We start from the raw sequence: 14166 nt of genomic DNA on the forward strand, positions 1-14166 counted from the left end.
TGGGCAGGGCTGGGCAGGGCTGGGCTGGGCAGGGCTGGGCTGGGCAGGGCTGGGCTGGGCAGGGCAGGGCTGGGCTGGGCAGGGCAGGGCTGGGCAGGACTGGGCTGGGCAGGGCAGGGCTGGGCAGGACTGGGCAGGGCAGGGCAGGGCAGGGCTGGGCAGGGCAGGGCAGGGCAGGGCAGGGCTGGGCAGGACTGGGCTGGGCAGGGCAGGGCTGGGCAGGACTGGGAAGGACAGGGCAGGGCTGGGCAGGACTGGGCAGGGCAGGGCAGGGCTGGGCTGGGCAGGGCAGGGCAGGGCAGGGCTGGGCAGGGCTGGGCTGGGCAGGGCAGGGCAGGGCAGGGCAGGGCTGGGCAGGGCAGGGCAGGGCAGGGCTGGGCAAGGCTGGGCTGGGCAGGGCTGGGCTGGGCAGGGCTGGGCTGGGCTGGGCTGGACTGGGCTGGGCTGGGCAGGGCTGGGCTGGGCAGGGCTGGGCAGGGCAGGGCAGGGCTGGGCAGGACTGGGCTGGGCAGGGCAGGGCTGGGCTGGGCAGGGCAGGGCAGGGCTGGGCAGGGCTGGGCTGGGCAGGGCAGGACTGGGCTGGGCAGGGCAGGGCTGGGCTGGGCAGGGCAGGGCAGGGCAGGGCTGGGCAGGGCTGGGCTGGGCAGGGCAGGGCTGGGCAGGGCTGGGCTGGGCAGGGCAGGGCTGGGCTGGGCAGGGCAGGGCAGGGCAGGGCTGGGCAGGGCTGGGCTGGGCAGGGCAGGACTGGGCTGGGCAGGGCAGGGCTGGGCTGGGCAGGGCAGGGCAGGGCAGGGCTGGGCAGGGCTGGGCTGGGCAGGGCTGGGCTGGGCAGGGCTGGGCAGGGCAGGGCAGGGCTGGGCAGGGCAGGGCAGGGCAGGGCTGGGCAGGGCTGGGCAGGGCAGGGCAGGGCAGGGCTGGGCAGGGCAGGGCAGGGCAGGGCAGGGCAGGGCTGGGCAGGGCAGGGCAGGGCTGGGCAAGGCTGATCTGGGCACGGGACACCGAGGGCACCTGCATTTCAGGAGCTGCTGAAGCTGTCCATCATCGACATGCTCTTCACCGTGGCCAGCGTCCTGCTCATTGACTTCTTCCGGGGACTCTTCGTCCGGTACCTGAGTGACTGCTGGTGCTGGGACCTGGAGAGCAAGTTTGTGAGTGGGACACTGCGTCCCCTGGGGCCGGAGATGGGGTGGCCGAGGGCGAGTTCACGAGGGAGAGGGAGGGCGGGCGAAGCTGAGTCTCCTCACACCTGTCTGCACCGTCTGCTGCGAGGGAGGCCGGCGGCGACCTCATGTGTCCTAAGAGCACAAACCCCTCTGTGTGGGCTGTAATGCCTGCTCTGTGCCGAGGAGGTAGGGACATATTTCCTAGATGTGTTTTCTCTTGTAGCCTGAATACGGGGAATTCAAAATCGCAGAGAACGTGCTGCACTTAGTCTACAACCAAGGCATGATCTGGTAGGGGCCGCGGTGCTGTCTCGCCTCTGTCACATGGTGTCCGGGCACAGGTGGCAGTCACTGAGTCTGGGTGGGATGTGACTGTCATAAACACATTCCTTGGGGCGGTCCAGTTTTCGCCGCTTGACCCCAGACCCTCGGGGTATCTCAGTTTGGATGACACGAGGTCATCCACCCTTTTATTAGCAACACGGGTTTGGGTAAAACACCAGACCCAGCTTCCGTGTCTAAACTTCGGATAGTTACCTCTTCCATCATGATCGTGGGAGATTAAACGAGCTAAAAGGTATGAAGTCCCCCAAAGGTAGGGCTGCTCCCCTGTTATTTAAATCCAGAAATCGGAAACTATTCATCAGCCCTCACCAGAGACGTGAGAGCTGGCTCCAACCGCAGCTGTCTGCCATTCGCCGGGTCCTCAGAGGACACCCCCTTTGCAAAGTGTGGACAGACGAGGAGGGTACTTTAAAACAGGGTCCCTACTCACCTGCAGAAGTGACTTGCTTTATCTGCGGAAAGTGGAGGGTTGGGTCTCACCCAGTTCTTTTTTTTTTTTTTTTTTCATTTTTCTGAAGCTGGAAACAGGGAGAGACAGTCAGACAGACTCCCGCATGCGCCCGACCGGGATCCACCCGGCACGCCCACCAGGGGCGACGCTCTGCCCACCAGGGGGCGATGCTCTGCCCATCCTGGGCGTCGCCATGTTGCGACCAGAGCCACTCTAGCGCCTGAGGCAGAGACCACAGAGCCATCCCCAGCGCCCGGGCCATCTTTGCTCCAATGGAGCCTTGGCTGCGGGAGGGGAAGAGAGAGACAGAGAGGAAAGAGAGGGGGAGGGGTGGAGAAGCAAATGGGCGCTTCTCCTGTGTGCCCTGGCCGGGAATCGAACCCGGGTCCTCCGCACGCTAGGCCGATGCTCTACCGCTGAGCCAACCGGCCAGGGCTCACCCAGTTCTTGAAGCACAGGTGTGACCCCCCCCCCCAGGGCTCAGGAGGAAGGGAACACATGCTCAGGGGCTTCCCTCTCGGTTCCAGGATGGGCTCCTTCTTCTCCCCGTGCCTCCCCGCCTTCAATGTCCTCAAACTGATCGGGCTCATGTACCTGAGGAGCTGGGCCGTGCTGACCTGCAACGTGCCCCACCAGCAGGTGTTCCGGGCGTCCAGGTCAGTAGAGCGAGGCCCGCTCCCCACAGAGAGCTCATTGCACCCGCCCGGTCCAGGGCGCCCTCAGTGGTAGGCCGGGGGTGGGGGTGGGGGTGGGGGTGGGGGACTCTCAGTCCCGCCGGCGCTCCCATTCACTTCCCCCAGGAAGCAGCTGTTCAGGGCACCACCGTTGGAATCAATCATTACACGTGTCTAAAATCTTTTACTGAGCCCTGGCCGGTTGGCTCAGCGGTAGAGCGTCGGCCTAGTGTGCGAGGGACCCGGGTTTGATTCCCGGCCAGGGCACACAGGAGAAGCGCCCATTTGCTTCTCCACCCCTCCGCCGCAATTTCCTCTCTGTCTCTCTCTTCCCCTCCCGCAGCCAAGGCTCCATTGGAGCAAAGATGGCCCGGGCGCTGGGGATGGCTCTGTGGCCTCTGCCTCAGGCGCTAGAGTGGCTCTGGTCGCAACATGGCGACGCCCAGGATGGGCAGAGCATCGCCCCCTGGTGGGCAGAGCGTCGCCCCTGGTGGGCGTGCCGGGTAGGATCCCGGTCGGGCGCATGCGGGAGTCTGTCTGACTGTCTCTCCCTGTTTCCAGCTTCAGAAAAATGAAAAAAAAAAAAAAATCTTTTACGGAGGTTTAATGATCTGGTAGTAAGCGCACCTGCATAAATACCCAGTTCAATGAATAGTCACAAACTGAACAGCACGTAGAGGGAGACGGCACAGGGACATCGCTCAGACGCCCACGCACCGAGGCCCAGTCACTGCAGCCCTCACAGTGTCCTTTGCTGTCCTCGGGTCGTGTCACGTGATGTGATCGCACACGCCAGGTGCTCTCTGTTCTGACTTCTCCCCTCGGCACAGTGCCTGTGAGACTCACCTCCCTGAGGAAGTGCCCACGTCTTTATCCACACTGCTGCCAGTGGGCTCGTGGGCGGTTCCAAGCTGTTAGCTGTGCGAATAATGCTCCTTGAACTTTCTTCTCGGTGTCTTTGTTGGGAGACACCGGAAGTGCGGCCGCTGGGTCACAGGCCAGCGTCCACTCACACTCAGCCTACAGCACCAAAAAGGTTTCCCAGGTGGTCATGCTGTGGTCTGGGTGACCCACAGCGGGATAGGGGGTCTCAGTTGTCCTGCAACCTGGACAGCACTTGTTTTTTTCTTGTGTGTGTTTTTATTGTGGACAGTTTTGGTGGATTTATAACACGTTTTGATCACCCTAATTCAAGCTCACTGGTTTTATTTTGACATAGTAATTATTACGTGGATCTATATCAATGGCTTTCAAACAAATATCTAGTTAGATCTAGGTAATATATATATATATGTGTTAAAGATAGCTACAATGTATATATAGTAGATGTAGGTATCCATAGTAGAAAGAGAGAGAGAGATTTCACAAATTAGCACTCACCTCCTTGCTACATCTATGAGTGCTGATATTCCTTTTCTAGTTTAAATAATTTTATTCAAGACTGACGGGGAGTGGGAGTCACTCATACTCCCCCCAGAACTGCACTAGCATAGACTCAGGGCTTGACCCAGCAGCCAGAGGAGGCAGGATAAGAGGCTGAGTGACAACCACATCCGAGTGAGAGTCAAGGTCATAAGCAAAGGAATCCAGCCATCCTCAGACATAGCGATGAGTTCAGCGCTGGGAGCAAGAGAGGAAACCGTTAGGTAAGGAGAAAGGTTCTGAGGGCTTTCCATGGATGAAGCTTACTACATGAAGACATGAGAGGTTTGCCCCTCTCTGTCTGAGGTGGGTGGGCACACAGCAGACAGCGGGTCGGGCCGGGTGACCCATGAAGTCTCTTTGGCTCTGATTTCTAGTTCACTAAGCTGCCCGTGTCCCTCTGGCAGACCCTTCCTGGACAGTGATGGGTGGGCACTTTCTCTGTTTGCAGAGTCAGGCTGTGGTTTCCGTGTCTGTTCCTTGGGCGTGCGGTCACTGGCGACGGGCCACAGAGTGCACCTAACATGCAGCTGTCGATTTCCTGCAGATCCAACAACTTCTACCTGGCCATGCTGCTGTTCATGCTGTTCCTGTGCATGCTGCCCACCGTGTTCGCCATCGTCCGCTACAAGCCGTCTCTGCACTGCGGGCCCTTCAGGTGAGGGAGTGCCGGCGGGGCCACTCCGCCTGTGCTGAGTTGCGTTCCCCTCCGGCTCCCGGAGCAGGTGGGCAGCGCAGGACCGGAGGCGCACCCTGTCCTTGACAGCCAGCTGCCCTCCGCCCTCTGCCCTCCGGCACGGTCATCTCCGTGCTTCTCTTAAAGAGACACAGCCCATTCCGAATCGGAAAGGGCAACAGGCAACAGCAGTCCCCTGGGGTTAGAAAGAGGTGCTCCTTGGTCAGTTTCCCCCCTCCAGGACTCAGGAAGCCTTTACTAAGAGATACTCCTGATCACTCCTGCTTTTATATTATCTGATGTCAAGGCAGCAACCTCTGCAGTTACCTCCACTGAGCGCTTGAGTCTGTTGGGTTAGAACATCTACTGAACATCTAGAGCAGGGGTCCCCAAACTTTTTACATAGGGGGCCAGTTCACTGTCCCTCAGACTGTTGGAGGGCCGGACTATAAAAAAAAACTGAACAAATCCCTATGCACACTGCACATATCTTATTTTAAAGTAAAAAAACAAAACTGGAACAAATACAATATTTAAAATAAAGAACAAGTAAATTTAAATCAACAAACTGACCAGTATTTCAATGGGAACTATGGGCCTGTTTTGGGCTAATGAGATGGTCACTGTCCGGTTCCATATTTGTCACTGCTAGCCGTAACAAGTGATATGGTGCACTTCCGGGGGCCGTGACGCGTGCGTCCCACATCACTGTACATGAGCGATGCCGTGCTTTGAAGACCGCCACATACAGTCCTCTCACTGACCACCAATGAAAGAGATGCCCCTTTGGAAGTGCGGCGGGGGCCAGATAAATGGCCTTAGGGGGCCGCAGTTTGGGGACCCCTGATCTAGAGTCTGGGTTTGTGCGCATCACTAAAACACACACTGTGATTACAGACCCACCTTCCAAGCTGCACCTTAACCTGTTCCAGGGCAGCCGCCCTCCCAGCCGCGCGGTACCACGTGTCTCTCACCTTCAGGCACGCACTCTGGTGCCCTCACCGACTGGGGCTTGGTTGCGCTGTAGCCGACTCGGACTCCTGGCTCTCTTTCTTGCAGCGGGCAGGAGAAGATGTACGACATTGTGTCGGAAACCATCGAGAAGGACTTCCCCGCGTGGCTCAGCGCCGCGGCCGGGTACCTCAGCAGCCCCGTGGTGATCCTGCCGGCGGCGCTGCTGCTCCTGTGAGTGCCCGCGCCTCCCCGCCGGCTCCAGGCTTCGGCTTGTCTGGCTGACCGGCAAACACGGCTTCCCCAATAATTGTACAAATCAATGAGTTCGTGCAGAAGTCACTTATGGGGCCTGAGGACCTAAGCAGGGGCTGTGACCAGGCCGCAGGTGTGGCACGTGGGCAATCACTGTGGCCCCTTGTCGGGGGCTGAATGCCATCGTCTGCCGGTTCTCCAGAGGGTTAATCTCAGAAGGGAAGTTCCCACAACCTCTGAGCAGCGGCTACGTGCTTTGGGTTCAAGGGCGTGGCCCGCAGACCATAATGCCTCCCCCATGTCTACTCACTCTGTCCTTGTCACCGTTACCTGTGCACAAATCCAGGTCAGGTGAGGTGGCTGTGAAGAGCAAGACAAGGAAAGGGAGGCAGCCCCTTCCCAAGGCTCATGGTTGAGAGCTGCTGACCTTGTGTCCTGGCGGGGGGGTGGCCAGCTCCCTCCCCCCCCCTCCAGCAGGGGCCGCTGCAGCTGAAGTCGCTGAGCGCCCTGTGCTCTTCTGTCCCAGCATGCTCCTCTACTACCTGCAGAGCATCGCGAGATCTCTGAAGCTCAGTAACCACCAGCTCAGGACGCAGATCCAGAACGCAAGTATCACCTCGTCTCTGCCATCCTGAGTGTGTGCGCCCCCTGGCAGGTCCCACCAGTAAGGGGACAGTAGTGAGGGCTCACAGCTTCAAACCACCACAACTTTTGGCCACCTGGTAGGATTGCAGGACCACCCCTCCTCCCAGAGTCGTGCCTAAGAATCCCCCCAGGGACAGTGACAGCTCCCATTTGCCCCTAAACAAGCCTGCCTATGTGTGTTTTGATGCCCTGAGCACTTCAGCGCCATCTTGTGGCCCTGCCAGGCACTCTGTAGTCAGGTTCTTCTGCGGGGGAGGGGAAGAGAAAGGACCCCTGGAATCTGTGTCAACATGGCCATCTAAGCCCAAGGGCACTATTTGGACCCAAAGACCGCCTTTTGCCCATCTTTTAGGTTCTGGTGGTCCTTACCCTCTCTCCCATCGGGGCCTCAGCCCGTGGCTGTCAGAACAGTCAAAGGGAGCCCAACCCTCTTCAGTCAGTCCTTCAACGGTTTCCCCTCCTCCCCACACCCCAGCTGCTCCCCCAGGGCCAGCACCGGAGCGAGGCAGGTGAGGCACCAGGGTCCCAGGTCTGGGGAGGCACAAACTCTCAGGCTCACACCCGCCCTGTGCTCTCACAGCACCGTAAACACGGCCTCGGACGCCTCGCAGGCTTCTAGCCTGTCCCAGAACCCCAGGCCTCTTTTAGTTTTTCTTTAAAAACAACACAAATCCTCCCATACACATCAATTCATGTAAAGAAATAGCTCGTTCCATACATAGTTGAAAAAGAAATCCCTGGCCGGTTGGCTCAGCAGTAGAGCGTCGGCCTAGCGTGCGGAGGACCCGGGTTCGATTCCCGGCCAGGGCACACAGGAGAAGCGCCCATTTGCTTCTCCACCCCTCCGCCGCGCTTTCCTCTCTGTCTCTCTCTTCCCCTCCCGCAGCCAAGGCTCCATTGGAGCAAAGATGGCCCGGGCGCTGGGGATGGCTCTGTGGCCTCTGCCTCAGGCGCTAGAGTGGCTCTGGTTGCAACATGGCGACGCCCAGGATGGGCAGAGCATCGCCCCCTGGTGGGCAGAGCGTCGCCCCTGATGGGCGTGCCGGGTGGATCCCGGTCGGGCGCATGCGGGAGTCTGTCTGACTGTCTCTCCCTGTTTCCAGCTTCAGAAAAATGAAAGAAAGAAAAAAAAAAAGAAAAAAAAAAAAAAGAAAAAAAAAAAAAAGAAAAAGAAATGCATTTGGAGTGGCAAAGGGCATTTTCGTAGAAAGACATGTCTTTTATATTAGCGACCCACATTTGGTCTTCTGTGTCACGGGCAATCCGTCACTGGCGGAATCTCAATGGTTGAGCCAATGGCTGAAGATAGAGCTTGCTGGGGATAAACTTCCGCTCTCGGGTCAGCGTTTATTCACCCAAGTTCACAGGCCTGAGTCCAGAGCACGCTGCCCCCGGGGTTCGTGTTCCGTCATGGTCAAAGGTGTGAGCCATGCGGCATCTGTCATTCCTCACCCCCCCCCCCCCCAGAACAGGGTTTGTAACTGCTTCCTGCTAAATCCCAAACCAACATAGGATTATCATTTCTATTTTAGGCAAGATCTGAAGATAAGAAAAAGGTTGCCCAGATGGTTGAAGGTAAGGCTGAAGAAAAATGTGTGATGATGTCTCCATTGTTGGGCATTTAAAAATAGAGCAGGCCCTGGCCGGTTGGCTCAGCGGTAGAGCGTCAGCCTGGCGTGCAGGGGACCAGGGTTCGATTCCTGGCCAGGGCACATAGGAGAAGCGCCCATTTGCTTCTCTACCCGCCCCCTTCCTCTCTGTCTCTCTTTTCCCCTCCCACAGCCAGGGCTCCATTGGAGCAGGGATGGCCCGGGCGCTGGGGGTGGCTCCTTGGCCTCTGCCCCAGGCGCTGGAGTGGCTCTGGTCGCTGCGGAGCGACGCCCCGGAGGGGCAGAGCATCGCGCCCCCTGGGGGGCAGAGCGTTGCCCCTGGTGGGCGTGCCAGGTGGATCCCGGTCGGGTGCATGTGGGAGTCTGTCTGACTGTCTCTCCCCGTTTCCAGCTTCAGAAAAATACAAAAAATAAATAAATAAAATAAAAATAGAGCAGTTGAAGGTACATAACTATTAAAATTTCCTGAGAAAGTCTGGCTTCACTATTAACTAGGCACAATAAAATAATACCTAGGGATATAAATGTTCGTTTAAATCTACAGTTTTTACATTATACCCAGCCTTTGAGTAACCCCAAACATGTCTGAAATCAGAAGGAAATTCTTGAAATAGGAGAGAAAGAGAGAGAAGTACACAGATCTGGAGAAAACCTGTAAGAACCTGTGTTTGTCTCGTTCATCTATCTGTGTGCACGTCTTTCGGTGTCCTGCCTCCTCAGGCCTCTGTCCCAGTCCAGCCTCTCCGGTCAGGTCCTCTCTGTCCCCTCATGCAGGCCAGTAAGGACCCACACCCAGGGGGCACACCCTCTCCTTCCATTGTCTCCACTGCACCTGGAGCTCAGAGGGAAAAGGAAAGACTCCCCAGAAACAGTCAGGAGTGGAGTCCGATGGCCTGCAGGGAGGAAGAGGCCAGGTCCAGCGCCAAGGAGATATGCTTCCCCTGGAGACCACAAATAGCTCAGAGGGTGACCGGACATGAACATGGTGCCATCTGTCTTCTCCCTCAGAAGAGGAAGGAGAATGAGACCCCGAAAGGGTCTGTGGACTGACTCTTTTGTCTGCTTCACCTCTGAGCTAACTGGCAGGGGTCTGCTCCCCTGGGGGAGGATGACTGAGTCAGAGCGTGAGGCCGCGGTGACCCGCGCCTGTCTGCTGTGTGAAATCGCTATGGAAAGAGACCGTAGCTCAGGCTCTGATTTTCCGCTGTTACTTCTCCAGGCAGCGTGAATAGGGTTAGTTCAGGTCATCTTCACAAACTAGGTTCTGCGTGGGCTTCCTCGGGATAACAGTGGAATTGTCCAGTGTCCACTTTCCAGCTCAAGACCACATGTTTTGTTTTCTTTTATTATTTTATTTTTATTTGTCTTTGTTTTGTTTTTCAGAAGGCTCTATGAACTGTTTCTTAAAAAAACATTACCGCCATATAAGCTTTACTGTGTCCATTGTATAGAGAAGGGACCGGAGCCCACCACTGGGAACCGCCCACTTGGCCTCATGGGGGGTGCCCATTGATCACCTGCAAAGCCCGGGGGTTCCTGTGTTCCTCCCACACTCCCTTCCAGCTCCAGCTTTCTCTGAATTAGGACATGTTCGTTACCCATGGGTTCGGTGTATCTGCCAGTGACCACACCGTTTGCAGGCCCGACTGTTGGAAGTCATGACACTTGCAGCAGAAGCTCCCTGAATGTGCCCGCCCCTCACAGTGCCCCCTCTCCCTGCAGCCCGAATCCACACTCAGGAGGAAAGCACCAGGAGGCTGCCCAGGGACAGTGACCTCAGCAGCCAGCCATCCTTGACCCACACAGGGACGCCCCAGAACAATGGCCATGTGGCCAGCTTGGACTCATCGAGCAGCAAGAGTGGCAGAGCAGAGACAGTCGCCCAGCCCGTGCCCCTGAGTCCCCCATCAGGGCCCTGCAGCCCCGGCGTGGCTCTCCCCGGCGTGGCTCTCCCTGGCGTGGCTCTTCCCGGCGTGGCTCTCCCCGGCGTGGCTCTTCTCGGCATGTCCAGGTCCGGCCCAGAGCATGGCGCCAACAGGTGAGCTCACCTGTGTGTTTTTGACGTGACCGTTTATGTTGTAGTTCTGGGCGGGCCAAGTTGTCAGCAAGACCACATCTGTGTCGAGATACTGTCCCGTCATCTGCGTCGTGTGGGGTCAGTTGTTTGTCTCACACACGAGAGGGCCATGGAGTCCACGCTATGCTCTCAACCATTAAATGCACACAGAGAATGCGAGTTGGTCGTGGATCACAGTGAACACAGAGTAGATAAAATACAAGGGGGCGGGGGTACCAGGTTGGATTTTTTTGTTTAAAGACAATGACTAAGTTAACCACCTGCAATCTTGCTGTACGAGGCTCTGTCTTCATGTCTCTATGGGGCCTCGACCAGGAAGAAGGGTCCCTGTAGGCCCAGCAGGCTCAGGGAGAGGTGACCGTGAAGCTGGACAGCTGTGTGGCAAAGGGTGAGGCGTGTGCTCCCGACATGCTCCCCCAGCGCCATTCCCACCGCGTGCTCCCGGCACAGGGGCCCGTGCTGGCATACATTAGCAGAGCCCTCGGTGCCCATCCAAGAAACACACAGTCCCCTCATTACACTGAGGGCTCTGGGAATTCTGGCTGAGAAGAAACCCGTTCGGCCGTCCCCAGTGTCATGGGCGTGCGGTGAAAGGCACCCTAGAACACTGTGGAACCCGGTTCCGTGACAACTCCAAGCACTGCTATTCTGGCTGCCAGGGCTCGGACACTGTGAGCTCTGACCAAGCCGAGGCCATGAGCTTGACCCCCCTCTGTCTCACAGGTATCCACGTGGTCCACGTGCAGCCACAGGTGACCGTCACAAGAGCAGATCCGGCACACCTGTGACGTTTACAAAGCACATTGGAGATGTCCGCTCAGAAGCTCTTTCCCAGAAAGGCTTTGAGCACATCAGCCCCTGTCTCCCCAGACTGGGCGCCTCGGCCTTGGCGCCACACGCTCATAGGCCCCACGCCCCCAGATACTATCTCGTTAACGAACGTGACTCTCACAAAGAAGTCCGTCCAATGCTCTGGCCAGAAGGGCATTTTCAGATCGACGCCTTATGGGACATCGTGGAGATGGACCCCCGGAGCGTGCGGAGCTGTGTGTCCCTGGCTCCACCGCGGCGGGCTCGCTCTCCGCAGCCGAGTGAAGACGAGGAGGAGACGCTGAGTGGGCGGTCCCTGCATCCCCGCTCCCTGGCAGACCTGCCTGGGGCTCCTCACTTTTGTGTCAGCGACAGGTCAGGAAGCCAGACCCTGGCTCCTGAGCACCAGGGACGAGGGCACTCCAAGTCTTCTTGGAAGGACAGCTTTGATGGTCACCTTGATGGGCCCATGTATGTGCAGAAGAAGCCACGCACCCGGGCTCTCCAGCACCCACAGCACCCTCTGAGGTCCAGAGTCAAGCCCAAGGCCGAGCCATCCCCCACCGAGTCTGATTCCGTGTCGGCGGCGTCCAGCAGTGACCCGCAGAACAGCAGCACTGACCAGTACCTCCAGGTCACCCACAGGCACGGCAAGGTCCCACGGGCCGTGGGCCGAGCCGGCAGGCGGAAGGCAGCATCGAAGCCAGAGCTGTCCGTGAATCTAAATGACCTGGTTTGTTCACGCGTCTAGTGGATGCAGCTAGTGTTGCATTCACAGAGGTCAGAGGGCTCCTGGGGACCTGGTGTGGACGGACAGTGCCCCCTTCTGGAGAGCGAGGCCAAGTGTGCGTGGTGGGAGGCAGACCCATGGGGCGAGGCCCAGAGGGCCGGCTGCCCCACACACAGCACGGGGCCTTCACGGGCTCTCCTGGCGTCACATTGGGCCTCGTTTCAAAAACCCTCAGTCCTTTGCCTCCATTCAGGGCGACCATAGCCCCAGGCAAGCCTGCCAGCTCGTGCCTGCGCAGAGGCCTCCCTGAGAAGGCTGTGCCTGTCCCGAGTCTGAGAGCCCACTCTCTGTCCCGAAGCACTGCCTCCCAGCACAGCGCAGAAGCAAGGCGGCTGTCCTTGAAGTTACCACAGCACTGACTTAGTTCGTGTGAGTAGTCAGGTTATCGACGACAGGAGTAGCTGGAATTTATCGAGAGCCGGCTCTGCTGCTTACCAGGCTCTGCGTCTGTACGAATGAGTCAGGACACCGAGTGGAGGGAGCAGAACCCGCAAGGTTTCTTGGTTCTTTAAACGGGGAAGGATGGGAGCCCAGCAGGCCTCAGGCTCAGTTGGATCCAGGACGTTGAGCACCCTCGGGATTCTGTCCTTCATCTCCCACTCTCCTTGTTTGCTGACTTCATTTTCTCCCCCGGCCAGCTGGCTTCCTCCAGGTGGTGGGTGGAGCGGGCGTTCACTGCCACAGGAAATCCCAGGCTTGCAGCAGCAGCCACGAGGCCCGGGAGGCCTCCCTCCAGCTTCCTCTTCATGGCCAAGGCCCTTTTCATTGTCACTATGGGAAGTGGGCAGCAGGTAACCAGACGTGCACGCCACCTCTGTTTCTGTGACAACACTAGTCACTCTGTAAACTGTCTTTGAAGTTTCTGTCTCCTCCCCCTGACTGTGAGTGCCTTGGGGACAGGAATACTGTTCATTCATCTGTGCACCCCCGGTAACTGAAACATCAAAGATGAGGCATTTTAGAATGCCACAGGGACATCCCTTTCTGATTGAGGTGCCCCCGGGGGTCCAATGGCAAGGGTCTGGGGCCGTGGCATGGGGCTCACCAAGGCACTGAACCAGGTGCCCCATGTCTGGGGGGGCTCTGTCAGGAGCGCAGGGCCACAGGCACTGACAGCACAGGAGTGTGGCCAGTACACACCCAGCGCTGCACGTGTGTGTCACCTGTCGGCGCAGCACAGTCACGTGCACTCCAGCTACTCTAAAACACGCTGAATGGTACCAAGACTAGTTGACAAGTACTCACGTTATTCCTAGTAGCAGTAATAGTAGCAATAAAGTATTGCAGATATAATCCAAGTCCATGCTAATCCCCACACTTAGTGTCATTCCCCTCACACCACTACTAGGAGTTTGACGTGTGTCTGTGCCATCTGTTGTTCATAGTTACGTGTGTGTGTGTGTGTGTGTGTGTGTGTGAATACAGAATACAGTGAATATAGGCGTCCATAGACAAGTCTGTATCTTACTGAGAGAAGTACGTGTTCTCTACACATTTGTATGTCAAGGTCTGTTGAAGAAATACCTAGATCCAGCTCACTAACTATAACTGACGTGTAGCATTGCATCATACGAATAAAGTGCACAGTATTTATCCACTTGTCATTGATGGACATTGAAATCACATCTACTTCTTTAGAGCTAAAAACTATGTGGCACTCAATATATGTATGTAGCTCCTGTTCATGTGCTGACACCACCTGAGGGGTGGGTGCTGGCACCCCGAGGGAGGACCCTTTGCTCCCAGGAGGTGGGTGTGTTCAGCCTCACCACCTGCTACTCTGATGGTCTCCAGGTGTCCAGACCCAACACAGACTCACTGTGCAGGCGACAGGAGGGCCATTTGTCTCACAGCCTCACCAATACTTGATATGGCCCCACAGTGTCACTTTTGCCAATCCAGTCAGGGGGGAAAACACATTGCAAGTTACTTCAATCAACTCACATTTGTTGGGGCAGCACCCAGGCTGGGTGTTCTGTCCACAGTGGCCACCAGTGTTCGCCCTTCCCTAAGTTGCACAAGAGTAAGGAACATGTCTATGCTTTCAAAATGCCCTTGTGTAACTCCTGTCACAGACTTCCTCTGGCTTGCAGTCTGCAGTGCGGGAGGTGGTGTGTGGGGAGACCAGTCAGCGGTCCACCAAGACTGTGAACCAAGCTGTTGTTAAACATGTCTCCTTAAAATGCCTGTAATGAACTCCAGGTCTCCGAGATCAGCACGCACGCATCCATGAAATATAAAGAGTGACCTCCTCTTGATGAGGGTAGTCTAGTAAATATCTTGGTAACATAAGGATA

The 14166-nt window shown here is 57.3% G+C and overlaps 1 protein-coding gene across 1 annotated transcript in view; it reads left to right on the forward strand.

Annotated features, from left to right (window-relative positions):
* TMC3 (transmembrane channel like 3) overlaps nt 1–13416 on the forward strand; it is a 52669-nt gene extending 39253 nt beyond the window's left edge. Inside the window, 9 exon segments of the mRNA XM_066354605.1 lie at nt 1020–1148; nt 1387–1454; nt 2487–2615; nt 4603–4713; nt 5791–5916; nt 6464–6542; nt 8115–8157; nt 9915–10135; nt 10946–13416. Coding sequence (XP_066210702.1) covers nt 1020–1148; nt 1387–1454; nt 2487–2615; nt 4603–4713; nt 5791–5916; nt 6464–6542; nt 8115–8157; nt 9915–10135; nt 10946–11830 — 1791 coding nt within the window. The 3' untranslated portion in view covers nt 11831–13416.
* Nucleotides 13417–14166: the final 750 nt, after the last annotated feature.

This window comes from Saccopteryx leptura, chromosome 13 (assembly GCF_036850995.1).
Source record: "Saccopteryx leptura isolate mSacLep1 chromosome 13, mSacLep1_pri_phased_curated, whole genome shotgun sequence".
Lineage (NCBI taxonomy): Eukaryota > Metazoa > Chordata > Mammalia > Chiroptera > Emballonuridae > Saccopteryx > Saccopteryx leptura.